Source organism: Vulpes lagopus, chromosome 3 (assembly GCF_018345385.1).
Source record: "Vulpes lagopus strain Blue_001 chromosome 3, ASM1834538v1, whole genome shotgun sequence".
Lineage (NCBI taxonomy): Eukaryota > Metazoa > Chordata > Mammalia > Carnivora > Canidae > Vulpes > Vulpes lagopus.
In genome coordinates this window covers 113,742,128-113,769,034 of record NC_054826.1, presented here as the reverse complement: position 1 = coordinate 113,769,034, position 26,907 = coordinate 113,742,128, and the positions used below count along the sequence as shown (strand labels likewise).

Genomic DNA, 26,907 nt, shown 5'->3' with positions numbered 1-26,907 from the left:
CTTTCCTATCCTGGGGACACTCGCCCCGGCCTTAGCCCAGATCCTCGCGGGCCACTCCCCCTTGGATGCCTTTTGTTTCTTTATTTCTTTTTTCACCGTCTTCCTACCTTGATAGAAGCGTGAACTCTTCTCACTGTATTCCAGCTGTTCTCTCTTTAAATCTCAGGCCAAATTTGTAGATTTTCAGGATGATTTGAAGGTTACCTAGGTAATTTGGTGGGGACAGGTGACTTGGGGACCCTACTATTTCGCCATCTTGCCCCTCCTCAGTAGGATGCTCTTTAACCTCCATGTGTTTGACTTTCTTCCAATTTTCTTCTTGTGATTGAGTTCTAGTTTCAAAGCACTGTGGTCTGAAAATATCCAGGGCCACTCCCAATCTTTTGGTTTCGGTTGAGACCTGATTTGTGACCCAGTATGTGTTCTATTCTGGAGAAAGTTCCATGTGTATTTGAGAAGAATGTGAGTTCAGTTGCATCAGTTGGAAAGTTCTGTATATATCTGTGAAATCCATTTGGTCCAGTGTATGATTTAAGGCCCTTGATTCTATGATGATGTTGTGCTTAGAATATCTGTCATTTGCTGAAAGTGCCACGTTGAAGTCTCCTTCTATTAGTGTATTGTTATCTAAGTATGTCTTTACCTTGGTTATTAATTGATTGATATTCTTGGAAGCTCCCACATTAGGGGCATAAATATACATGATTGTTAGGTTCTCTTGTTGGATAGATCCTTTAAGTATGATATAGTGTCCCTCTTCATCTCTTACTACAGTCTTTGGGATAAGCTTTAATTTATCTGACATGAGGATTCCTACCCCAGCTTTCTTCTGAGGACCATTTGAATGGTAAATGGTTCTCCACCCTTTAATTTTCAGGCTGGAGGTTTCCTTAGGTCTAAAATGAGCCTGCTGTAGACAGCATATAGATGGGTCTTGCTTTTTTTTCCAGTTCAATACCCTGCATCTTTTGATGGGATCATTTAGCCCATTCACGTTCAGAGTAACTATTGATAGATGAATTTAGTGTCATTGTATTACCTATTTAGTCCCTGTTTTTGTGGTTGTTTCTGTGGGCCTCCGCTTTCTTTTACAGCATCCCCCTTAATATTTCTTGCACAGCTGGTTTAGTGGTCACATATTGTTTCAGTTTCTGCCTATCCTGGAAGCTCTGTATCTCTTCTTCTATTGTGAATGAGAGCCTTGCTGGATGAAGTATTCTTGGCTGCATGTTGTTCTCATTTAGTACACTGTATATACCATGCCAGCCCTTTCTGTCCTGCCAGATCTCTGTGGGGAGGTCTGCTGTTAATCTGGATATTTCTCACCATTTAAGTTAAGAATATGTCTTGCACTGCTTTAAGAATTTTCTCTTTATCTTTGAAATTTGCACGTTTCACACTTAAATGTTGAGGTGTGGAACAGTTTTATTTTTTGGTGGGGGGGGGGATCCTCTGTTTTGGATCTGAATGCCTGTTTCCTTTTCCAGATTTGGGAAGTTCTCAGCTATGATTTGTTCAGATATACTTTGTGGTCCTCTCTCTCTCAGCCTCTTCTGGGATCCCAATTATATATAGATTCTTCCTTCTGAAGCTATCATTTATTTCCCTAAGCTGTTCCTCATGGGCTCTTGTTTTCCTTTTTCCTTCAGCTTCCTTCCTTGCCACCAACTTGTCTTCTATGTCACTCATTCTCTCTTCTACTTCATTAACTCTAGCAATAGAACATCCAGTTTGGATTGCATTTCATTTAATCTATTTTTAATTTTGGCCTGATTAGATCCCAGTTCTGCAGTATGAAGTCTCTAGAGTCCTCTATGCTTTTTCCCAGATCCACCAGTAGCTTTATAATTGTACTTCTGAATTGAATTTCTGACATCGTATTGAAATCCAAATTCTGTAACTCTGTGACTGAGAGTACCGTTTCTGGTTCTTTATTTTGTGGTGAATTCTTCCTTCTAGTCATTTTGTCCAGTGCCGAGTGGCTGTATGAGTGGGCTGAGTAAAAAATATGAACCACAACATAAGTAAAATACACCATACATGATTCCTATGAGGTCAGAGACCAGAAAATAAAAGAAAAAAACAAAACAAAACAAAAGGATCACTAAAGTGTAAAGTAAATTTTAACACAAAGTAGTAAAAATAAAAAGGCAAAAACCAAAAACAAAGAAGAAAAAAGGAAAAAATGTAAAGAAAAGTGGAAAAAGAGAATGGGGGTGGACGGGGTGGTGAAGACATCGTAGTGGAGAGAATGTAGTCTCCCTGAGGGTCCTAGAGGGTGATCCTCTTGTTTCTGAGTGTATTTTGTTCTGTATTTTAGAAGATGCTCAATCCCAAATTTATATAAACCAACAATACTTCTCGAAAGCCTCAACATTCACCACAAAAACATAAACAAGATAAATAGAGGGGCAGAATGGGAAGGGAGAGAGAATATAATCTCACAGAATGAACCAACACGGTATTCCACTTGGTTCTGGGTGTATGCTGGTCATGTTTTAGAAGGTACTAACATCCACCATTGTAAAAACAACGTGAGGCAGAAAAAAAACAAAAAACAAAAACCTGTATGTCAGATATCTACCAAAATTAAATTGAACACATTGAAGGGAATCCAGAAGTGAAAAACAGATCTAAGACATTTAATTGTAGAAATATGAGAGTCAAAAAGGATAAAACTTAAAAATGAGGAACTGGTAAAAACTTGTAGTTAAGGTGGGAAAAGAGAAAAAATATTGGAGATTTTTAGTCTGACATAAAAACAAGTCATAATGGAAAAAGAAAAATAAAAGAATAAAAGGACCCTCTAGCTCTATATACTATTTTCTCTCAGGCCTGGAGCTTTCCAGTGCTGCTTGGTCAGTAAACTTGCTCTTCTTTTGTACTTCCAGCTGCTCTTCTGGGGGAGGGGTCTACTGTGCTGATTGTCAGGTGTCTTTGCCTGGGCAGAGATGCCCTGGCCCTTGCTAGTATGGCCCTTGCCCAGCTCAGTATGAGCTGTTTATCCTGTGAGGCCTATTTTCCATAGAGGCCCTGCCTCACCCAGGCACAAGGTGAAATAAAGTGGGAAAACAACAATGGCGGCAGCCAGATTTCCAGCTCTGGAGTCAATCTCCCTGCAAATAACTAACCAAAGTCTCCAAGTCCACGCTGGCCTAAATGCTTATGTGGGCAGGAGCAGGTGCACTGATCTGCACAGCTTGTGGGGCACCCAGCAGCAGGAGAGTTCTTGCTTTCTTGTGCCCTCCCCAAAGTATGAAATTTTTGCATATTTCAATTCAGAAATGGAAATAATTTGCCTATTAAATTAAGCTTGTTGCTGAGAAAGATGCAAGTGGAGGCTCTTTAGTGGCTAGTCTGTTAAACATCTACCTTTTGGCTCAGGTCATGGTCCCAGGGTATGGGGATCAAACCCCATGTTCTGGGCTCCCTGCTCAGTGGGGAATTTACTTCTCCCTCTGATACTCTCCCTCCTAGTCCTGCCTCACTCTCATGCTCTCTCTCAAAATCTAAAAAAAATTCATACTTAGGAAATATACTTTTCTCAAAGTCAATGAACTGAGAGATATTCTCATGTTTGAGATATATACATAAAACATCAAATGAAGAAATACACTATCATGAAATGAAATCATATTGATGCACATACATTGCTTTTTTAATCTAATTTTTCAAGGTGGGATGATATTTTCAAATGGGTAGGAAAAGTTAATGATGAGCTACAACAACAAATCCTGAAGTATAGAAAGCTGCATGCTCATCATAAGGTCTTTTTTTTTTTTTTACAAGGAACAGAAAGAAACCTTGAAAGTACAAGTGATGAATATAAAACTCGGGAAGATATATGAATCTGTCTGAATTAAAAATAAAAAAAGAAAAGTTTGAGGAGGTGGAATTGCATAAATCAGTGGATGTAAGCATCAATTCTAATATATTAAAAAATACCACCACACTTTTTCTTCAAACAGGGATTTATAAAGTTCGTTTTGTACAATCTTTTGCATATGTAGAAGTGGTCTTGACACTTTCTTTGAACAGAAGTAGTCACTGTGGGATTCTGTGAATGAGCTTTTTATAAACTGCAAGAGACTTAAAACAATTGAAGATTGTCATGAGTTCATGAGAAACTATAAAATACAGCAAATCTCAATTGGAAAGGAGATAACCTGGGGCACCCTGGGTCGCTCAGTAGGTTAAGCATCTGCCTCAGGTCATGATCTCAGGGTCTTGGAATGGAGCCCCTTGTGGAGTGTCCCTGCTCAGCAGGGAGGCTGCCCTCCTGTCCCACTGACCCTCCCTGCTTCTCAGGCTCACTCTGTCTTTCAAATAATTAAATAAAATCTTAAAAAAAGAAAGGGAAGGATATAAGGTGAAGATTACATTTTAAAGATATTATTGATGAGTGTAGGATGAAGACACAAAAGGGTAATTATAACAAATTATCTTTCAGGTGTAAATATTTGTTAAATAATGCAAGGTTTATGACACCAGGTGCCTGTCAGGTTTTCAGTTGTTCCAAGTACTACAACATTGTTTGAAAAAAAACAAACAATGAAAAAGTAATACAAGCATGTTTAAGTGGACAGCAGTTTGTGCTTCCACCTCAGGCTCCGGTTCAGGAGGACACAGAACGTGGGACCCCAGGTCCCCACTCTCGGAGGAGCTGAGAGTCAGCAGTTCCTGTATTTACGTCGCCGCTGAGTGTGGCTCCAGTTCCTCTGATTTGGGGTCAGGATTTCTCCCCAGAAACAAGCCTGCATCTGTAATAAACCAACCACAGCATCTGTGACGTGGCGTCGAGGGACCCCCCAATCCACGGATCCCTGAGTCAAATACTTCTTGTTCAAACACCCTCAGGGAAAATGAGGACCAAACGACGGGAACAGCCCAGAAAACACAAGGGATTGTGCTGCTCACTCACTGACCAGCGTGTCCCGGGGGGAAGCCCCCCAGAGGCCCCTCCTCAGCACTCAGCCCGACAAGGCAGCTTCTGTCCCGCTCCGCTCGTACCTCAGGAGACGCCAAGTAGCTGCAAAGCCCCCAGGGTCTCCCCGGGGCGGCCGGCAGAACCTGCTGGAAACGCAGCTCTGGCTCTCTGCCCTGAGGCGCCTGCAGCGCACTGGGCTGGATCCTCCTGTGGCTGCACAGGCCCTTCCCGCCCTGAGGCGCCCTGGGTCAGCGCAGCCGATGCGCGCCCTCTGCTGGCCGTGGCTGCGCACGCAGAGACCCTGCCCCTCCCTGGGGGTGGCGCGCGCGCGCCCTCTGCTGGCCGTCCTGGGAATCCCGGCAATGCTCAAGGTCCGGGCCCCTCAGCTGGAGGCAGAGAGGGTGCTCTGCTCCAGCCAAGCCAAGCCATCTCTCTCTATGACAGATCCTGAGGCTGGGCCCCACAAATCCATGCAAAAGGAGGTGCTCCCATCTTCCCAAGTGAAATGACCTCTGCCAAGCTCAGCCCCAGGAAGGTGGGAGCTGGGAGCAGTGGACTCAGGGAATCTGATGCCCAGAATTCTGGCCCCTACTGGTCCCAACACTCAGATCCCCTTCATAGACCCCTCCATCCTCGCCCATGGTTCCCCCTCCACACCCCTGGACCAGGAACCTCCATTCCTCTTTGTAATTCCTCTTTTCTCTGTTTCTCCCTACTCTGTCTTCCTCTCTTTCTTCCTCTCACTTTCTAGGACTTGCCCCCACCACCACCTCCCCATTCCCTTACTGTCTCTCTCCCTGACAGTCTCTGTCTCTCCTCAGGCCCTCAGATCGTCTGCTCTGTGTAGCCCTGTCTAGGACAACAGGGAACCACATCTCCTCTCTTTGCTGGTCTCCTGCCATGTTTCAGTCCACACCCTGCTCCCAGGGCATGACCATCCCATTTACAAAGGCGGCTTAGGCTGACCTTGGCTGCAGCAGTGAGGTCACCAGTCACCCCTGGACAGCATGTGGACAGACAGACCTTAACACCTTTGTGGCCCAACCATCACCCCAAAGCTGCTGGAAGATGGCTGCCTCCACAGCCTGGAAAGGAGGGCTCTGCAGGATCATGGAGCTCTGATGCACAATGGATTGGCCTGGAGGACCTAAAAGGATCCAGAAGCACACACCCAACTTCCCCAACTTCTCCTGCATGGTGGGGGAGCAATGGGTCTCCCATCATTGACCTGTTCCCTGCCCATTACTTCATAGGAAACTGTGGGAAGACTGGGAATTTATGGGTCTTACCAAGAAAACTGCCACTGTCAGCTCCCTCAGAGCTCACCTAGATTTGTACTGTTGGGCGCAGCTGGTATGGGGAAGCCAGTGCACAAAACTTGCCTTAATGCAGGGCCTCTTCACTGGGTTTCCAGGGCCACTCCTGACCCTTTGTTCAATTCTCACCATCACAATAGACCACTTGCCTGGGGACAGACACTTGTCCTGCTGATCACTTCACACCCACTAAACCAGCAGGAGACATGCGCTCAAGAGCATCTACCAACAGAGTAAATAAAACAACCAACAGATCTAAATACTAGATGAGTCCACCTCCCCAGAAGGGTTTCCTGGGCCCCTTGCAGTAAAGATCCCACAAAGGGTAATCTTGTGGCCATCCCCCATCACCACCATTTCTGCCAGTTTGTTTACTCTGTATGCAGGATTCACATTATGCACTCAAGGGGAGGGATGGTAGGTCCTGGTGAAAGCAGAGGCTGACATGGAGAAAGAACCATGAAAGGTTTATTAGAGGGATACCAGGAGTGACAAAGCACAGGGGACAGGATTGGAAGGGGAAACACTCTGACCATTAGGCAGATCTGACACATGTTCTAAATATACACTCTTCACAGCCTGGTTGTTACTGCTCAGGTTGGTCTTCAAATCTGAAACAATCCTATAAGGCAAAGAGGTGTGGGATAATTTCAATGGGATCTTCTATTCTGCTATATGCATTTTGCCTTCACAGTGTATGTGCAGCCTTAAATGAACAATTGAGTGTGGCTGCCTCTGTGAATCTATATTATAGAAAATAACTTTCATCACAGCTCTGATGTAAATCTCTGAATGTACGTGTTCTCATGAATACCTTTTACTTCATTCTTGGCTAGGACCTGTAAGGTAATGGAAAAAAGAGGTTCTTTGCCTTATCTTTGAAATGAGGATTGCCAATCTCTGGGCTGAGGTGGTAGTTTCAAGGACTTAATGAACATCTGTGATGATTATCTGCATGGATCTATTTTCACGTAAACAGTGAGAAGGGAGAGTGGCCAACAGCCCGATTATTTTGCATAATCTTTTTTCTCTTTTTTTTTTAATAGAGAGAGAAAGGGCAAACTTGTGAGCAAACACGGGCAGAGGAAAGAGAGAGAATCCCAAGCAAGCTCCACACTCAGTGCCGAGCCCAACACAGGACTTGATCTCAGAACCTTGAGATTATGACCTGAGCAGAAATCAAGAGTCAGATGGTTGCTTAGCTGACCGACCCACCCAAGTGCAGATTCTTTATGTACCTCAACTCCTATTCCTCTAATGACCTCAGAAACCCATATGGTCTCCATTTCATAGAGAGCCACAATGCTGTGGCTCTGAGTAAGCCCCACTGAGAGCTAGTACTAGGGTCAAGACAGAGGCAGAGCCACAGGATATTGTGATGGAAGTTCAGGGAGATGCAAAGCTGCAGACAGCGAGCGTGGTGACAGCCGATGCAGAGCTGGGGTGACAGGGCTCAAGCTAGTGTGGCTCCTGGTCAACCCTGAATTGCCCACTAAGGGTCTGGCTCAAGCTGAAGGTCAATCAGTCACTCAGCTGATCTAGGTCCGATCCTCACATTTTCTCACTGGGACACACAAATTAGGGCAGATAAGTCTCCCAAAAGAACCAATTCAACTTCCCAAATCTCCATGACATTCCTTCACACAGTTCATAACCTTCAGAAATCAGAGCAAACAGCAATCTTTATCAATTATAAATTAACTACGGCGACAATGACATTTTGATACAAATAATAGCATTATCCACTCTGTGTGATGGAACAGACTGGGTGTGTATCTCATGATGCCCTCACACTCACTGCTCAAGATGCTGGCCTGCCAGAAAGGGCTGCTGCTCTAGCTGAAGGCGGCCAATCCACACCCCTGAGCACCTCCAGTCTTCTTCTCATCCACAACCTCCTATTTCTGTGGGATCCAGGGCACCCTCACTTGTCCTTCAGATATGTTGCTGGTGCTTCCCTCATGTGTAACACAACATCTCTGATGTTTAATTAATGTGTACCTCCCTTCTATCAGACTCCTTAAATTCCTAAAGTTGAGAGTGGGCCTTGTCCCTCCCAGAGTACAGAATATTGTCTCTGTACAATGTGCACACCCTGACCTGCTGTGCCCAACACTCGGTAAAGAGCAGCTCTCCTTCCCCACAAAGGCACCTGCCAACCATCTCAGTGTGACTAAAAGACAAAGTCTATCACATGTATCTCCTGAGCAATTGAAAAAAGTTATAATGTCTTTAGCAACATTCCCATAACTCCCATAATCCGTGAGGCCTGCATAGGTCCTGCTATTCCTTACAGATGATGCACCTGCATCTATATCTGAAGAACACCATAGAAAAGTCAGAAGTGACTTTGGAAGTGACATTGGAAGTGACTGTGCCCTCCACACCTGCCTCCTGTATGTGCCACTGTTTCTCTCTCTCACCTCTCTTGTGGTACAAGAGAGCTTTTCCACAAGTACTAACTGACTGCTGAGGACAAAGGGGAGACCCCTACCCTAATGATTAATAAAGGGACCACAGCTCTGCTTTCAGGGGTTTATAATTAATCAAATGACAGATTAAACTCAACATGCTGAAAATGAAGTGAGAGGTGTGTTTCATCCATTCTAGAACAACAAATGTGGAGTCTGGACATGACTGTAATGAATATGTGTCTGCGATTCTGCAAGAGAGGTGGCCCATAGCCACTTCTTCCTAACAATGGCCCCACCACACTGCTCAGTGTATGGAAATAGCCAAGTACAACCCATGAATATCCTGAGAACTTCAGAATGTTACAACGTCCCTAACCAGGGTTCCCTTTACAGTGTGAGGCCCTCAGTACAAACTCTGCCTTTGCTCCACCAACACAACCCTAAGGTGGTGACCTGGAAACAGAGAAGCCTATAGGCTCCCACATGACGAGTTTTCATTTGGAAAGGTAAATGACACCACACACACACACATCCCAGCATATACCCCACAGACACAGGGCCAGGACAGGGTGCTGCCCAGACAGAAACAGGATTCCAGAAATGGTTATAACTGAAAACACTCCTAGTACTTACCTGATCCTTCTCTGGGACCTTCTTGGGCACGGTGTTACTCTCATCCCCTTGAGCAGCACAGGCTTCTGAATGGGCCCTAAGCCCTAGAAAGGATGGAGGTGTATTCAGACTGGCATTGACCATGCAGTGTTGAAGCCAGCCCTCTACACCTGCCCCACTCTGTTATACCCTCTCCCACTCTCAGGTCCTCTTCCAGAGGCAGGGAATTCTCACAGGTCACTGCTTACCCTGTGGACAAAGGAGATACCAGTCCCTCACCCTTGGGGATGTGACCTGAATTCCCCACTAAGGGTCTGGCTCAAGCTGAAGGTCAATCAGTCACTCAGCTGATCCTGTGTGTGGAGGTTCCTCAAAGAGTTAAAAATAGACCTGCCCTACGACCCAGCAATTGCACTGTTGGGGACACCCACCCTGCTCTTTACCTCCACCCTGTTACAGATGTTTTCATAACTAATCAATAATGCTGGAGGATGGGATGAGCACTGGGTGTTATGCTATATGCTGGAAAATTGAACTCCAATAAAATGAAATTTTAAAAAATAATAATAATAATGCTGGACAACTGGGGCCTCCACAGTGAAAGTGATGTGAAGGTTGTGCTTCATCCACCCCAGCACCCAAAACATTATGTCTGTGCAGCACACTTGGGCAATGCTTTTAGGTCTGACTTTTGCAAAACATCACTTTTACCCTCTCTGGCAGACATCTGCTGACCAGGCTGTATGGTGAAACAAGATAGTCTATGACACGGAACATTGAGTCCTCATTCATGTCTATCCCTGTGATGCAAAACTTTGTAGTACCTCCTCCACAACTTCTCCACCGACAGAAGTAGATCCACTATGTATATGCTTTACAACTCATGTCATTCAGTTCAGATCACCTTACCATGTGGCGGAGGTGCCAGTGGTGGGTGAGGCCCCTGTGTCCACCCACGTGGAGGAGGCTGAGGTGGCCCATAGCCAGTGAATGCTGGTAAAGTTCGCTTCATTTGGGAGGGCATGGAGGCTGGCCTTAGACAGTGAACAAGCCCTCCCACATCCATACCGACCTATAGAACAGACGTGAAAAGTATTTTGGTCAGACAGACAAAAGTTGCAACACTGAGAGATGAAACCCAAAGAAGGAGCTCTGGGCATCTGGTTCCTTCTCCAAAACCACTTTCCAGGTGAGCTGCACCAGTGGTGCTGGAAAACTTTACCCTCCCAGCTGGTACCAACTATAATAAGGGGGGAGCAGAGGAATGGATGTTAGGGGAATGACCTAGTGTCACCAAACATCACTACCCATGTCTGCCAGTGTTCACTAGCAAGGAGTAGTGTCTTAAAAGATGAAAAAGGATAACTGCAAACTAGTAAAGCAGCACACTCTCGACACGGAGGCATTGATATTCTGAACAACACTTCATTTTTCCTCAACCACCATAAAATATTTTGGTTTGTTAAGAATAGACAGAATGTGATTCAACTGAATCCTCTTTCTCCACAAAGAATCCTAAGCACTCGATGAGGGTCCTTGGCCTGTCCCCACTCTACCTAACTTCCTGACAAGGAGTTCTACTCTCTGCAATTTCTGTCCAAGGCCACAAAGACCTTTGAGGAATTAGGTGCCTGCGGTCTAGCAAGGGGAATTGTAAAAGTGTTTTCCAAGAGGAACAAGATACCTTATTTACACTCCGCAGCCATGTTTATCTTAAAACACAGTCATTTGGAAATTTCAGCACACTGAGTTCCAGAATAATTTTGTCCAATGGAAAATTAAGACAGGAAGTCTAAATAAGATAATTCACAAAAAAAGTGTGTGCTTTCCAATGTAAAATTCCAGAATAAATGATGAGAGAAGAAAGCAGCTCTTACACTGACATACGACCAAAAGGCTTCCTCATACAAGCCCAACCAAAGGGCTTGTGAGGTAATGGTCATGCAGCTGTCACTGATTTTCACCCTTCAGAATGTGTGCGCCAGTATACATTTCTGACTACAAATGACAGCTACAATAATTCAACATAGTTTTAGAAAGGGTACAAGTAGAGGGATTCTGCATAGCGTATTTACCAGCAGAAATAAAACAGGGATGAGCCATGAAACTTGCCCTAAGAACATTCAAAACTGCAAAAGTATACAGCAAAACTGGGAGAGTGTTCCTCTTTTCCTATTTTCCAGTTGTGAGGATTACCACAGACCATCACAGATTAATCACCTAACCACAGAATGAACACAATACCAAACACACCTGAACGTAACCTAAAGGGAGTCAGCCTGGCCAGAGGACTTCACTGTGGAGTGAGGTGTTGTCCTCCTCGAGCTATTTCCACACATGTACATTGTTGGGGGGGGGTGCAGGGGTACATGTACACCGACTCACACACACATGTACACACACACCCAGAAGGTGAGCATCCCGCCATCCTCCACCTCTAAGCACCTAAAGCTTTGGAAGGTGCCACCTAAGGTGAGGATCTGTAATGGAGAAGCCTTTCAGCCCCTGGAGGATCGGCCTGTGTTCTCCAAGGTGAATGACACCACAGACAAATTGCAGGGCCCACCCAGTAGACAACTTTCTATAACTTTCAGGGAAAACTTTCCAGAATAACTGGAGAAGGCTGCAGTAGTTACCTTGCCCATCCGTGGGGCTCTATTAGGCACAGTGACACTGCTCCTCACAGGAGCCCCAGCAGCTTCAGCATCAGACCAAAGCCCTAGAAAGGATGGAGGTGTGTTCAGACCGGTATTGACTGTGCAGAACCCAAACCTGCCCCCAACCACATTTACTCCCTCCCACTCTCAGGTCCCATTTCAGACACAGAGCATTTCCCACATGTCTGTGCTGACCCCTGAGGACAAGGGGGTCCATCTCTCCCCCTTGAGGAAGGGACGACCCCCACCCCTTGCTTCAGGTGTTTTCATAACTAAGGAAAGAAGAGTAGATGGCTCTGTGCTCAACCAGCTAAAAATGAAGCCAGAGGGCAGCCCTGGTGGCCCAGTGGTTTAGCACCGTCTTCAGCCCAGGGTGTGATCCTGGAGACCCAGGATCAAGTCCCACGTCAGGCTCCCTGCATGGAGCCTGCTTCTCCCTCTGCTTGTGTCTCTGCCTCTTTCTCAATCTCTCTCTCTCTCTCATAAATAAATAAAATCTTTTTTTAAAAAAGGAATAAAAATGAAGTGAGAGATGTGCCTCATCCTTCAAGAGCCTAAAATGTGGTCCCTAGAAACTGCTTGGTTGCAAAACTGTTATGTCTGACTTTCTGTGAAATGTCTTTCCCTCTCTACAAGAGACACTCAGATCATAATGGGAAAATGACACAGCCCCCTACTAGTAGTAGTGTAGAAACCTCATGAATCTTAGAATGTCTTTAGCCAAGTTAACCCCTGCAATGCAAAGCCCTATGGTTCCACCTTTACATCATCTCCAAAGTTTCGTTGTGGAGAAAGATGCAAGTCAAGTTCTACCATTCAGATCACCTTACCAGATGGTGGAGATAGAGGTTGTCGCCTGCAATCCATGAGGCCAGCAGGGTGGAGGCTGTGAAGGTGGCCCATGGTCCATGGATGCTGATAAAGAAGGTCCCCTGGAATAAGGCCCACAGGGTGGCCCAGGGAAATGAGGAAGCCTCTGTGCATCCATATGGACTCACACACAAAAAATATACCACAGGCTGATATGAGAGAGAAAAGTAGCAACAAAAGCTGAAGCCCAAATAAACAGGTATCAGCACCTGAAACCTTCCCCACCACCAAGTTTCAAGACAGTAGCATCAGTGCCAGAATGGTTACTTGTCTCCTGTGTCCCACCTATAGCCTGGCAGTGAACAGATGCCATGTGGATAAACCACTGTCACCACATGTTACTATATGTCTGAAAATTTACAAAGGCAAGGAGTCTGCCCCAGAGTATTGGCAGAGTTAATACCAAACTAACCAAAAGTTCTATTACAGACAGGCTAACATCTATGTTCAGGACCACAATTCACCTCTTAATACAACAACAGAATCTCCTTACAACTGAAAACACTCCTAGTACTTACATGATCCTTCTCTGGGACCTTCTTGGGCACGGTGTTACTCTCATCCCCTTGAGCAGCACAGGCTTCTGAATGGGACCTAAGCCCTAGAAGGGATGGAGGTGTATTCAGACTGGCATTGACCATGCAGTGTTGAAGCCAGCCCTCTACACCTGCCCCACTCTGCTCTACCCTCTCCCACTCTCAGGTCCTCTTCCAGAGGCAGGGAATTCTCACAGGTCACTGCTGACCCCTGACACAAAGGGGAGAGCCATCCCTTACCCTTCAGGAAGGGACCACCAGTCCCCCCTTGCTTCAAGCTTTTACAGATCTAAGAAAACAATGGTGATATGCTTGGGCTCAACCAGCTGACAAGTAAGTGACAAATATGTCCCAACCCTCCCAGAGCCTGAAACTTGGTCTCTGAATACTTCCTATCTACAAGACCAGAATATTGGCTGTTCCACCCAATGAACATCACCTTCTCCAAAAAGGCACCTGCTCCCCCAGATAAGTATGGGGGGAAAAAAACAAGCCCAATCTATTCATCTGCTGACAAGTTTCAAGAATGTTACAGTATCCCCAGTTGGGATTCCTCTTGCAATTCCAAGCCCTCCGCACAAACTCTGCCTTTGCTCCACTGACCCAATAAGAAAGAAGAGATGGATTACCTTTGCAAGGCAGCTCATTCAGTTCACATCACCCTACCCTGTGGTATAGGTCGGGGTGCAGGGTGAGAACCCTAAGGCCACTGGGTGGGTAGAAGGAGATGTACCCTGGGGCCCCAGCATGGTGATGAAGGGGTGTCTGTGGAATACGGTAGACAGAGTGGGCCCAGGACAGGAGCTGTTCCTCTTGAATCCACAGGGTTCTTCAGAACAAAAATCAAAGGTATGTTGCTATGAAAGACAGAAGCAGAATGCCCACCAACCTGAAACCCAAAGAAGCAGGTGTCAGCACCTAGCCCTTTATTCACCCTCAGCTTCCAGGAGAGCAGAGCACCAGGGCCAAGAACCCTAGGCCTCCCACTTGATGCAACTACATAGTTCAGGGGCAGGGGAAAAATGCCAAAGGAAAGAACTTAATATTACCACACATCACCAACCATCTCTCAGAAGGCAGGATGTCAAGGTATCTTGTCCTACCAGTTGAACAGAGGCCATGACATTCAACCCAAAAGGAGCATATTCCAGACAGACAGGAATTTGTGGCCAGGCCCACTCTGTTCCCCACATCCAGAGCAGCCACGGAGGGTTATGTATACTCAGTAAGAACAAACACAGTGAAAGGCAATGGGAAGCCCAGTGTCCACAAATAGAATCACAGCCACTCATGGGTTAAACTGCTGCTGCCAGCCCCCTCCTGACTCCACCCTGCTTCCCTCCCTGACAAGGGGTCCTCTACTGCCCACAGTGCTATTCATGGCCACAGATACCCCTGAAGAGATGCAAATTTTTGGAGTCCTACAGGGGACCTGGAAAAGTGTTTTCTGAGAGAAGCACGATCCCTAAGAGTTACTAAGAACTAGCTCCGTGGATCTGAATCACCATCAGCCAGAATGCTCCTTAGCTTAGGCATGGAGCAAATGTAGAGTCCTTTGGTGCCGTGGACTGCTGAGGAGCTGATTCTATATCACTGGATGCAAACAAATTTGTCTGGAGAGTAGGTGTGAAACTCCAATGGTGGGTCAGGGGAGACCCTGTCAGCCGGCACAGCCACCCAAACCACAGGAGAACCCGTTCATAGGCACACAACAGAAACCATGGGTGAGGGGTTGGCCCTGCAGGTCGTTACTGGTATTCCTTCTTCATGGCTGCTGGTCCCGTGGACATTTGCTACTACACCTGTGTCACCTGGCAGATCATCTCACCCAGGACTCACCTGAAGGTATTGTGGGTCGTGTCCTTACCCAGTGGATGGAATGCACATGAGGTAGCAAACCTTCTCTACCAACACTCAAATTTGTCCAAAGCACATAGCACAGAGTACCAGGCAGTGCATGGTTTTTCTCATTTTCCATCTGTGATGATTACTGCAGACATACCCCCAGGTTAGTCTCCTGACCCAAAACCCAGCAACTCCACCACTTCCACATGAAAGCAAACAGCAAAGAGGCAGCTAGACAAGCAGACTTTAGTGCAGAGAGAGGAGTCACCATCCTCAAGTTATTACACACACACACACACACACACACACACACATGGTGTGTGTCCTGCCATCATTCATCTCTAAGCATCTGTGACTTTGGGAGTCAACACCTAAGGTGAGGATCTCTAATGGAGAAGGCTGTAGGCTCCTGGGTAAACAGCTTGCATTTTGAAAGGCAAACATGCCTCAGACAGATCACAAGACACACTGAACAGACACTAGGCCAGAACAGAGTGCTGTCCAAAAAGGAATAATCTTCCAGAAATGGCTACAACTGAAAACACCAACAGCATTTACCTTAGCCATCTCCGGGTCCTTCTTAGGGACGGTAGTGCTGTTCATCTCAGGAACTGGTCTAGATTCTGAATCTGACAAAAGATGGAGGCTGATTGTGGTTTGCGCACCCTCTATGCCTTTCTCCCCCATCTTGCACTCTTTCCCACACTAAGTCTCTTATCAGAATAGACGGTTTCCCACATGACTAAAGTGGCTCCTTTGCTAAGGGAGATGCCAGTCATGTGACATGAGGGAGACATTACAGGGCCCTGGGTTCCAGTGTTTCTTTAAGGAATTAGCCAGTGGTGGACAGGGCAGGGTAGAACTGGCTGGAAATCAACACTGAAATTGGGGTGCTCAGTGTATATCACAGAAAACCCCTTTCTCTTCATAGATTAAAAGTCAACGTGAGAATAGCGTTTGGCGAGTGATATCAATGTACCCTCCACACAAATGGCATGCATTCTTTCCTTGGGCCACAGGTTGATGGTTCAATCTTTTAGTTTACAGATGAGATCTAGAATATGTGACTGGCCATATGTAAATATTTAAGAAAAGAAATGTACTTAGTCAATGGCATAAACGTGAGCAAAATAAAAATAGGTGGACTGAGCAGTAAAGCTATGGCATTATACTGATAATATTACATGTTATTCATAAAACTACATGTAACTAATGTAATTACATTACATGAAATTCATACAGTTACATGAATTTCAATGATGAGTGTAGTACTGTAGATTTCAAATAAAAATAAAGGAATCTCCATAAAGAGTAAATAAATGCCTTTTTATTAAGTCTTTTTTTAAGTCTTCACCACTGAGTGGGTGAAGGAAGGAAGCTCAGGCCCACGACCCCTCCAGGCTCATCAATTCCAGAGAGGGTGGAAAGGATGAGGGGGTGGGAGGGTCTGCAGTCAGGGGAGGGGCAGAAACTCCAACTGTCATGGGGACAGGTGCCCTGCTGCCTGGCGGCACCTGAGGAATACACCCTCCTGTCACCCTTTCAGACAACCTGCTGTCCTTAGGTAGCTCTTGTGATTCTCTCCAGGACACACAGTGATCACCCACAGGAACTGGAAGGATGCTGTGTAGTTTCATAGCAGCAATTGGGCTGCTGCACTTCACAACGTGCCCCCTACCTCTCCATGGAGGGTTCTACATCTCAGGTCTTCCCGGAATCAGCTCCTGCCTCCTGTGTCTCTCAGGCAGCATCTTTCCTTCCAGTATGCCCAGTCTTGAACAGATAATGGATATCTATAAGAATCACAACACCACCAACTCTCCTGACACTAAACAACATAGACGTCCTCCCACAAACACCCATGACAACACCCATCAACCTCCCATACCTGTGTTTCAAGTAGGCTTTCTCCCTGCTTTACTGCACTATCTCCCTCTCCCAAATCCGAGCCTTGACCTGGGAGAGAAAAACACCTCCACCTTCAGTTGCGCCAGACTGTGCACCAAAGAGGACAAAAAAGCAACCACTTACCCAGTTGTCTTGAGCATTCTTCTCATGAACTGCAATCTGAAAAAGCCAGCACACCAAAAGCCCATGGTTAAGGACTCGATGAGCCACTGCTGTCCCCTGCAGGAGATTCCAAGGGTTCAGCACGGTGGGCAGAGCTCAGGTTACCTGGTGTCTGAAGGTCAGCTCTGCCTCCAACAGCTGTTCTTGCATTTGTTGGATTTGTTGCCTGTGAGTTACAATAGCTTTCATCAGATAAAGCCCATTATTGGGTAGGATTTTAAATAACTGGCCCATGTGGCTATCCTCCTCTTATCTGTCCCCCTCATCCAATTTATCCTGGCACAGGAAACACTTGTCACATGATTACAAATGTACAGCTGGATCAAAGCTATTGTTACATCCTTCCCTTACTCACTTTCCCACACCAGCAGGATTCAGAGTTGATATAATTTCCTTAGCTGTCTTCAATCATTCCCTAATTTATCCTGTGACAAGTGTCTTTTGTCATAAATCTCTTCTCTCCTTTAAGTTCTATCCTTACCATGTTTCCCAGGGTGGCAAAGACCAGGGCCATCGGATGGCACTACTGTGTTTTGGGTATGATTCGACCTACAACAAATGCTTTCCTAAATGAGGACAATTTACACCACCCTCAGGAACACTGGTGTGGATGAATTTTCCACAGAATCAGGTCAGTAGTATGGATCAGGACATTTAGTAATGTATTGTGCTGTTCTTTCAAAACTTCTATTTTTTTGTGTCTGTTAATTCTCCCTGGAGAAATCTATGAATTTTTGTTTCCATTACTTGTTAACTGAGCCTAAACATTGTACAAAGTTTAAAAATAAAAAGTGGACAGGGGTTTCAGGAGCTGGTAGTATTTAATAACTGAACTCACTTGTGCTTTTCTCTTTCTTCTGTGGTTACTTTTAAAAATTCCTTTGCAGCTGACAGCTGATTCTTCTTTGCCACCAATTCAGAGTGTCTTTTCCAGTTTCCTAAGATGGGAAAGGTATTTACATAGTCCAGTAGCCAAGACCCACAAGTTCTGCAGTTTTCCCTCTCAGCACTCTTGATGGCCTAGATTTGAATGTCCCTTCTTCCCTCCCCCATAAAGACACAGACTGACAACACAATCAGAGAAATTAATTGAAGGCCCCATTTAGGGTTAAAGAAAACGAAACTCTGGCTGCTGCCAAGTCCCCTGCAATCAGATCTGTCTTTATATTCTCTACTTCAGTTTATTCATCATCAAGTCTTCAAATAACATTACACTTTGTGCTCTCTTAGAGTTGGTCTTTTGTTTGAGACGGTAAAGACTCATTTCAGTTCAAAGTGAAAAGCCATGTTTGACCAACTATACCCTTTATGATGAAGTGGGGGATCATCATTAGTCCTACACCTTGGGGAGCCCTGATTCTCAGGCCAAGGATGTGCCTGGACAATCAGCCCAAAAGAAAGCCTTTCAGAATATGGCTTCATCAGTATTGCAACTCACTTCCAGACATCTCTAGGGTTTAGAAGTACAATCCCTGCTTTCATCCACTGAAGATCCCAAAAGAAAAGGCCAATCTTTGTGCCAGAAATATGTACTGATACATAAAATATGTACTGATACATATGTACTGATACAGAAATATGTACTGATACATACATCATAATGATGTGAACTGTCACATAGTTAAGATGTTAACTCCTGGAAATATATTTCAGGTAGAAAACTATCAACTGCATGGAGTCAACCTACTTTCAGAAGACGAGTTCATTGATAGTGAAGGTAGCAAAGGGCAATGCTTCGTTAGAAAGGCTGGTTGGCTGTGTCGCCCTTACATTCTTTTGTTCATCATGTTAATTTTAAAGAATTTCAACCTGACACTTGATTTACTCAAGAATCACATGCAAAAAGAAACTTAGAAACTGAGACAAAACTCTAGACAGAGAAATACACATGCATTTGTGTCTGGTCTCTCAGGCAATCCTTCAGTAGAAGTTTTCTGGAATGGCTGTAATGTAGTTACTTGGTTTAAGGTGTTGAAGAAAGGTAGTCCGAATACTGTACCTTACCCCAAAAAGAACGTACCGATAAAGAAACAAACAAAAATTCCAGTGAGACAGAGCAACCCATACCCCTGCTGTGTGAAGGAATAACACAAAGCTGAGTCTCCAGGGAAGAGAATGAATAATTTTACTTTTCAATATGAATGAAGGACTCTAAGGTCCTGATCTCCTCTGAGAAAAAAATAAAAGGAAATGCTGGGCAAAGGAGGAAACTTGGGAGTGAATGCACCAAATTTCTAACTAGCACATGAAGAATAGGAGAACAAGATGAAGAAGAAGGCAGTCTTAGAGATGCCAGCCTGATAGTTGGAGCGACTCTCCCCATGGTAAGGTGTGACTGCTACCCTCATAAGTAGTTCTGGACTCATCACTGAATTCCGGAATAGGCAAGTGAACTGCAAAGAAGTTGAACAACTTTATGGGCACAAGCTTAGGAGGAAACAAGTGAAGTTCAGGGTCAGCCAACAAAGGTGAGCCCACCCTTTTTTTTCCTTTTCTCTGGGTAAATTGTGGGGCCCTGGAAGTTTGCTCTTTCTAGCAAGTTGGGCCCGGTGGGAGGGGGTGGGGGCAGGCATCCAATGCCGGCGGCCCCCGCCCCGCCCTCGGGTCCTTCCCAGTCTGCGGAGCCCCGGACCCTCCCGGAGCCCGGCCGCCAGGGTGGTCCCGGGTTGGAGCTGGGGATTCTCACTCGCAGGGCTGGGGGTGGGGGGAGGGCTGTCCAGTGTCACTGGCAGGAGTTGGCGTCTACGCAGTCGGATCTGTGCCCAGTCCTGTCCTCCAGTGGCTGAGCGAGGCCCACGTTTTATACAGTGTGAGGGACAAGTCATGATGGGGGCGGTGGACTTCAGGTCTCACAAGTGCACTCTGCCTGAGATTCGCTGGGATTTGGAGTCTTCCCGGGGGGGGGGGGGGGGGGGGGGGGGGGAGGGTGGGCAGCAACTTCCTTTCGGTTCTAACGAAGTACTTGGAATTACACTCAGCTCTTTGGTTACACTGCACACTTTAGTTGGGACCCAAGAGAGTGACACCTAAAAAGTCAGGCGGACAGGAAATACCACAGCCTTTTTAGGGATTGAGCCTGCAATGAATGATCTCAACTGCACACTGAATGAAGGGATCCAGTACTGCGGGTGCCCCAACCTACTTTTCAGAAACAAACTCCAACAGTTTCTGCAGCAAGAGAATTCCATTTTTTTTTTTTTGAGAATTCCATTTTTCTCTACACATTCTTGATCCAAGTCTTATACTGAACAACAAATTCAGGGCTGATAAGAACTTGTAATGAGACTAAAACCTAAAGGACAATGTAGACAGGCCTAGAGGGGCTCCAAGTATCAAAGGGATAAATGCCAGTACATTCCTACTCCTATCCCAAATAAATCACATAACAACATTTGACAAGCAGTTAGAAGAGAAAGGGAAATGCAGGTTCCAGAAATCAAGGTAGGAAGGGAAGACAATTCTACTGAATACATTTGGCAAAAATACTCTAGATCCTATTCTAAAAGGAAGACGGTTTTCTATACTGGCCACCACATAAATTCATACAACAGTATTTGTGGAAAACCGTTTGGAGATTACTCAAAGAGTTAAAAATAGATCTGCCCTACGACCCAGCAATTGCACTGCTGGGGATTTACCCCAAAGATACAGATGCAATGAAACGCCGGGACACCTGCACCCCGATGTTTGTAGTGGCAATGTCCACAATAGCCAAACTGTGGAAGGAGCCTCAGTGTCCATCGAAAGATGAATGGATAAAGAAGATGTGGTCTATGTATACAATGGAATATTACTCAGCCATTAGAAGCGACAAATACCCACCATTTGCTTCGACGTGGATGGAACTGGAGGGTGTTAGGCTGAGTGAAACAAGTCAATCGGAGAAGGACAAGCATTATATGGTCTCATTCATTTGGGGAATATAAAAAATAGTGAAAGGGAATAAAGGGGAAAGGAGAAAAAATGAGTGGGAAATATCAGAAAGGGAGACAGAACATGAGAGACTCCTAACTCTGGGAAACAAACTAGGGGTGGTAGAAAGGGAGGTGGGTGGGGGGTGGGGGGTGACTGGGTGACGGGCACTGAGGGGGGCACTTGATGGGATGAGCACTGGGTGTTATTCTATATGTTGGCAAATTGAACATCAGTAAAAAAATAAATTTATTTTTAAAAAAATAGTATTTGTGACAATTAACACAGGAATATCTTACTTTTCTGCAGCCACTTTTCTCTGTTCATAGAACTCAACCAAGGTATCCACTTTCTTCCTCAGCTGTTTCAATTCTGCTTCCTTTGTTTTTTTCACAGAACTCAATGTATTGCACTTGTCTTCCAGGAAGGACCTTTTTATTGTCTGCAAAGGATGCTTTTCTTCTGTGTGTGTGTGCACATGACTTGAGAACTTGCTTGTGTTGGGGAAAGGGGAAGGGTGAGGCCTTGAGGGCAGGAAGGCATTCTTACTCTTCCTAATGCAAACTCATTAATCCCTACCACATGGGGATTTCTTCCCACAAAACAACATACCTTCCTGGTCACATTTCGTGGACCTCAAGTCTCTCAGCTCTGGTTCCTAGAATTTATCTTGCGACTTTAAGAGATATGAAAAAAGACATTCAAGCAATCGTGATCACAAAACAATGTGAGTGCACCTAATACGACAGGATCATTCAGTACGAGAAAGAAAGACCTTGAGCCATAAAAGGAACTAGGAGAAAGTAAGGAAGGTGGAAAATAGTTCAAGTCAAAGAACTCATAAATGTCTTTCATAGTGAAAGATATATATATATATATAAAGATATATATAAATATGTATATAAGTATGTACATATATGTAAGTATATACATATTTTTATATACATACATATGTATATACATATTTATCTTCCCCTATTCACATTGAAAATTCTGTGTTCATCATTAAGAGAGGAAGGGTCTGTATAATTTGGCTAGCTATTGCCCTTTATCTCTCAAATATCTTGTGGTATTTTCTATACATCTTGGAGGGTAGGGCTGAATGATGTGATAATTGCCTAGCTGTGAAAATAAACTATACTTCCTAGTCCTTGAAATAGCAAAACTCATCATGGTGGTCCTAAGTGAAATTCCAGCTCAGTGTTCAGTAGGAGTTTCAGTTCCCAGATGCTCACTCTCTACAGTAGTAAACAGCAAGCAAATATGCTGTACTCACATCACCCAATGAACAAAAAGCCTCCCAAGCCACATTATGGTAAACTCAATAGTCAACTCATTTTTTTAAAAATTATTTTATTTAAATTCAATTAATATATAGTGTATTATTAGTTTCAGAGGTAGAATTCAGTGATTCATTAGTTCCATATCATATCCAGTGCTCATTACATCAGGTGCCCTCCTCAATGTCCATCACATAATTACCCCATCACCCAACCCAACTCCCCTCCAGCAAGACTCAGTTTGTTTCCTAGAGTTAAGAGTCTCTTATGGTTTGTTTCCCTCTCTGAGTTCATCTTTTTTTATTTTTCCCTCCCTCCCCCTTTGATTTTCTATTTTGTTCCTAAATTCCACATATTACTGAAATCATATGATAATCTAGAGCAGAGTTTGGGAGTAGGTGGTGGAAGGGTGAGAGGGTAGCAGTCACACCTTACCCAAGAGGAGCAAGCATAAGGACTACATTCCACCTCTTTTCATAAACCATGCATCAAGAATGATGATATGTTTAGTGTTAAAAGAAACATCAAACTAGAAACCTGTGGCAGTGAAATAATCCATCAAAACACACTACAGAGTAAGGAAAACTGTCAGGGATAATGATGGGCATCACTTCAATGGTAAAAGGGTCAATTCTCCAAAAAGACATAATAATTTCTAATGTGCATGCATTAACAACAGCATCAAAATACATGAGGCAGAAACTGAAAGAATTGCTGATGAAAATAGATGAATCTATTATTACAGCTGGAAAACTCAAAATCCTCTCTCAGTCATTGACAGATCCAGCAGATACAGCAATTCCATAAGAACATAGGTGAACTGAACAGCATCATCAATCAACTGGATCCATTAACATCTATAGAACATTTCATCCAACAACAGAATATACATTCTTCTCAAGCTAACATGGAACATTCACTGATACAGGCTATATTCAGGGCCCTAAAATATATCTGAACAACCAAAGAAACAGAAATCACAGGAAGTATGTTCTCAGACCACAAATGACTCAAACTGGACATCGAGAAAAGAAGGAGGGATGACTGGGTGGCTCAAAGGTTTGGCACCTGCCTTCGGCCCAGGGAGTGATCCTGGAGACCTAGGATCAAGTCCCACATAGGGCTCCCTGCACGGAGTCTGCTCTCTGTCTGTGTCTCGGCCTCTCTCTCTGTATCTCTCATGAATAAATAAATAAAATCATTTTTAAAAAAAGGACAAAAGGACAGGTGCAGAACAACAAAAAAGTGAATATTAAACAATACACTTCTAAAGAACACATGGGTTAGAGGGGAGATAGGTGGAGGGATGGGTGAAAGAGGGGAAGGGGATTAAGAGTACACTTATTGCAATGAGCACATGCTGAGTCACCATGTCCACCTGAAACTAATATTATACCATTTATCAATTATACTTGAACTTTAAAAACTGAAGGCACTTCAACAGAACTTTTTAAATATTTCAATTTAAATGATAGTGGAAAATGAACATATTAGAGGGAAGTTGGTAGTATTGAATGCATATTAAAGGTCCAGTGACTATAAAATTTTCTGCTTACTTATTATTACAAATATGTCTATCTATAAGGTATGTTATTATACTTACAGCAAGAATGGTTCTCCAAAGGTAAATTAGAAATGTACAAATTCCCAAGGAGGCAATTATAATGGTAAGGGTCCACAGAATCCGAACACCATCAAAGCCAAGAGGGAAATGGCCAGGCAAAATATGGACAAGCTGAAATAATATTTGAAATAATGAGGAATCTCAAAGACATTTACAATGTATCTGTCACAAAGAATCAACTTTACAAACCCTCAACCAGCCTCCAGGAGGTAAGCATACCTCTCAAATGCCTCCTTATGGAGGAGAAGGAGCACAGATGGATTATAAAGGAACAAGGGGAAATTGTTGGGAGTGAGGAGTATGTTTGTTTTCTTACTGTGGTGATGGTTTCATTGCTGCTTACCCATGTCAAATATCAACTAATTGTATTCCTGAAAAAGATGTTGTTATCATACATAAATTATATCACACTGAAGCTGTGGGAAACATCTAATAGGCAAATCTTAATATATTTTATTTTGCCTACAAACACATTGCAAATATTTTTTTCTATAGTGAACAGAACTTAAGAATTTATAAGCCAACTTCAAATAGACAAAATAGTAAATGCAAACTTATAGTAGGTAAGAAGTCAATGACTTCTATTGTACCTTCATGAAATATCTGGATAAACTCTGTTTGAACATTTCCAAAACTATGCCCAAAATTTATGGAAGAGTGAGAGAAAGCAAGAAGATGAAATGTACTAAAGATACAAATGAGAATGTTATATGACAGATGTTTATACATAAGGACATAAATGAGAGAGATGGAAGGCTACTGTTATAACAATTTGGGATTATTATTCCAACAAAAAATCATAATTATTATGTAATTTCTGAAAACATTGATGTTTCCTTTCAATGCTCACTTTGCTTCTGAATCACAACCCAAAAGATCAGATTTCTGAAGTACATGATAATTTGCATCATCAGGTGATCCTCTATATTTTGATGACACCTGTGAGATTTTAAGTTATTTGAACACCTATCTCCAAATAGCTAATGAAAGGAATTCATGTTCCTATTTCTTAGTATGGTACTTAAATCAATCAATAGCAACTATGAAATTTAATTTCTAAAAGAATACAAAATTCCTAAATATGGTCACCAAAACAAAGCACACATCTCCTTTAACAAAAACTAGAGTTAAAAGTATTTGAGGAGAAAAGACACTCACAATGCAATTCATCCTAATTCACATCAAGTTTGAATTTTGTGCAGACACACCTTTCTAGAAAGTAGCCTCTGAAATCTATAACATTTTCATCTTCAGCTCTCACAGCTGAGGTCACCAGAATGTATGCTGGTGGGAAACACACACTGTCTTGGAATAGCCATGGACTGAAAGAGAGCAGGAGCTGTCAGCACAATGGTTGATCATGGGAATCAAGTGCACAAAACAGTCCACCTTGTCACAAATGTAAAACATCCCCAGTCATAGGCACTCTTGTACATCTGGCAGCTCTCTGGATGCTGATATCAGTAGCTTACTCTTAATTAGATTACCTCCAATGGGGCCAATAACACTAGGTTCTCAGAGACCATGGCCATGAACAAGTGGAGGTGGGAAACACAAGATGAGTTAGTTTATGCAAGAGCTCAGAGATGAGGGGGAAGGGAGAACTGAACTGATCTATGAGATGCAGCCCAGGGAGATGGGAATAATTCCAATAATGCCTACCAAGGAGTTTCCTCCTTTGAAGATTCAGAAGAAACAGAATAGAGTCTGTTTTGACTGGAGGTATTCATGTGGGATGATTCTGCCTCAATACAAGGGTTGTTCCTGACTACTGGGACTTTCCAGATCCCTCTCTAAGAATCTGGTGGATGCCAATCTAAAGAATTCTACTTATTTCTATGGGTGTTCCCTATCTGTCTCTTTCTCTCTCTCCTGGAGGTACAGGTTTTGTTTTTGTTTTTTTAATTAAGATTTAATTTATTTATTTGATAGAGAGCAAGCAAGAAAGAGTGAGAGAGCAAAAGCAGGGCAGGAGACAGAGGAAGAAGGAGAAGCAGGCTCCCACTGAGCAGTGAGCCCGATGCTGGACTCAATTCCCAGGCCCTGAGCCAAAGGCAGACACTTAAGTGACTGAGCCACTCGGGTGCTCCCAGGTTTTCCTTTTTAATGATAGAGTTAAATATTCACACTGGGAATCAGATATTTCATCATATTTGGACACTCCTAAGAACATTCAGGCCCTTTTTGCTTGGGTAAATCAACAGTCTGCACTTATGGCCAAGGGAAGGACAACAATTCATTCACTTCCTGCTCATGTCAAATGACTTTCCTATGGCAAATGTCCCAGCAGGATGTGGCCACTTAGTGTCTGCTGGGCTTCTCAGGGTTCTCATTGACCTGGCAGGACACAAAGTCCCTGGGGGCAGCCTCCAAGAACAGAAGGAAAGGGCTGACTCAGAAGTTGTTTGAAGTCAACAACCCAGGAAACATAGAGAACAAAGGACTTTTCACTTTTTAACACTCTAGTACCAACACCGATACTTAAGATACCACTGTTCTCAGAGCTGCCATACTTAAGACAACATTTAAGATGATCTCTAAATCTACAAGACTTGAAGCAGGATTCTGACAGGACTTCCAGAAGTCTGTCTAATACAGTTCCTGTTACAGAAGAGTTTCTGGCAGTTTTTAAAACAATTTTAATGAGGGTGGCTCAGTCAGTTAAGCGTCTGACTCTTGATTTCAGCTCAGGTCATGATCTCAGGTTCATGAGATCGAGCCCCTCATCAGGCTTTGCACTGAGCTGGAGTCTGCTTAAGATTCTGTCTGCAGCGTATCAGATAAAGGGCTAGTTTCCAAGGTCTAAAAAGAACTTATTAAACTCAACACCAAAGAAACAAACAA

The 26,907-nt window shown here is 44.0% G+C and overlaps 1 protein-coding gene across 6 annotated transcripts in view; it reads right to left on the bottom strand.

Moving 5' to 3' along the window:
- Positions 1-3,662: 3,662 nt before the first annotated feature.
- LOC121486237 (BRD4-interacting chromatin-remodeling complex-associated protein-like) overlaps positions 3,663-26,907 on the bottom strand; it is a 44,031-nt gene continuing 20,786 nt past the window's right edge. Inside the window, exons 2-15 of one of the 6 annotated variants that reach the window (XR_005986580.1) lie at positions 24,043-24,174; positions 18,086-18,185; positions 17,353-17,413; positions 17,209-17,244; positions 17,066-17,133; positions 16,856-16,950; positions 15,736-15,806; positions 13,962-15,322; positions 13,315-13,397; positions 12,757-12,858; positions 11,906-11,988; positions 10,179-10,341; positions 9,291-9,373; positions 3,663-4,760 (exon numbers count right to left, since the gene is read on the bottom strand). Coding sequence is in view for 1 of the 6 variants with exons in the window: in XM_041747065.1 (XP_041602999.1) it covers positions 4,671-4,760; positions 9,291-9,373; positions 10,179-10,341; positions 11,906-11,914 (345 nt within the window). In the remaining 5 variants the exon portion in view is untranslated. Of the gene's footprint in view, positions 4,761-5,010; positions 6,864-9,290; positions 9,374-10,178; positions 10,342-11,905; positions 12,042-12,756; positions 12,946-13,314; positions 13,398-13,961; positions 15,323-15,735; positions 15,807-16,855; positions 16,951-17,065; positions 17,245-17,352; positions 17,414-18,085; positions 18,186-24,042; positions 24,175-26,907 lie in introns of those variants that run through there. The other 5 variants (XR_005986579.1, XR_005986578.1, XR_005986581.1 and 2 more) reach the window with 5 other exon arrangements.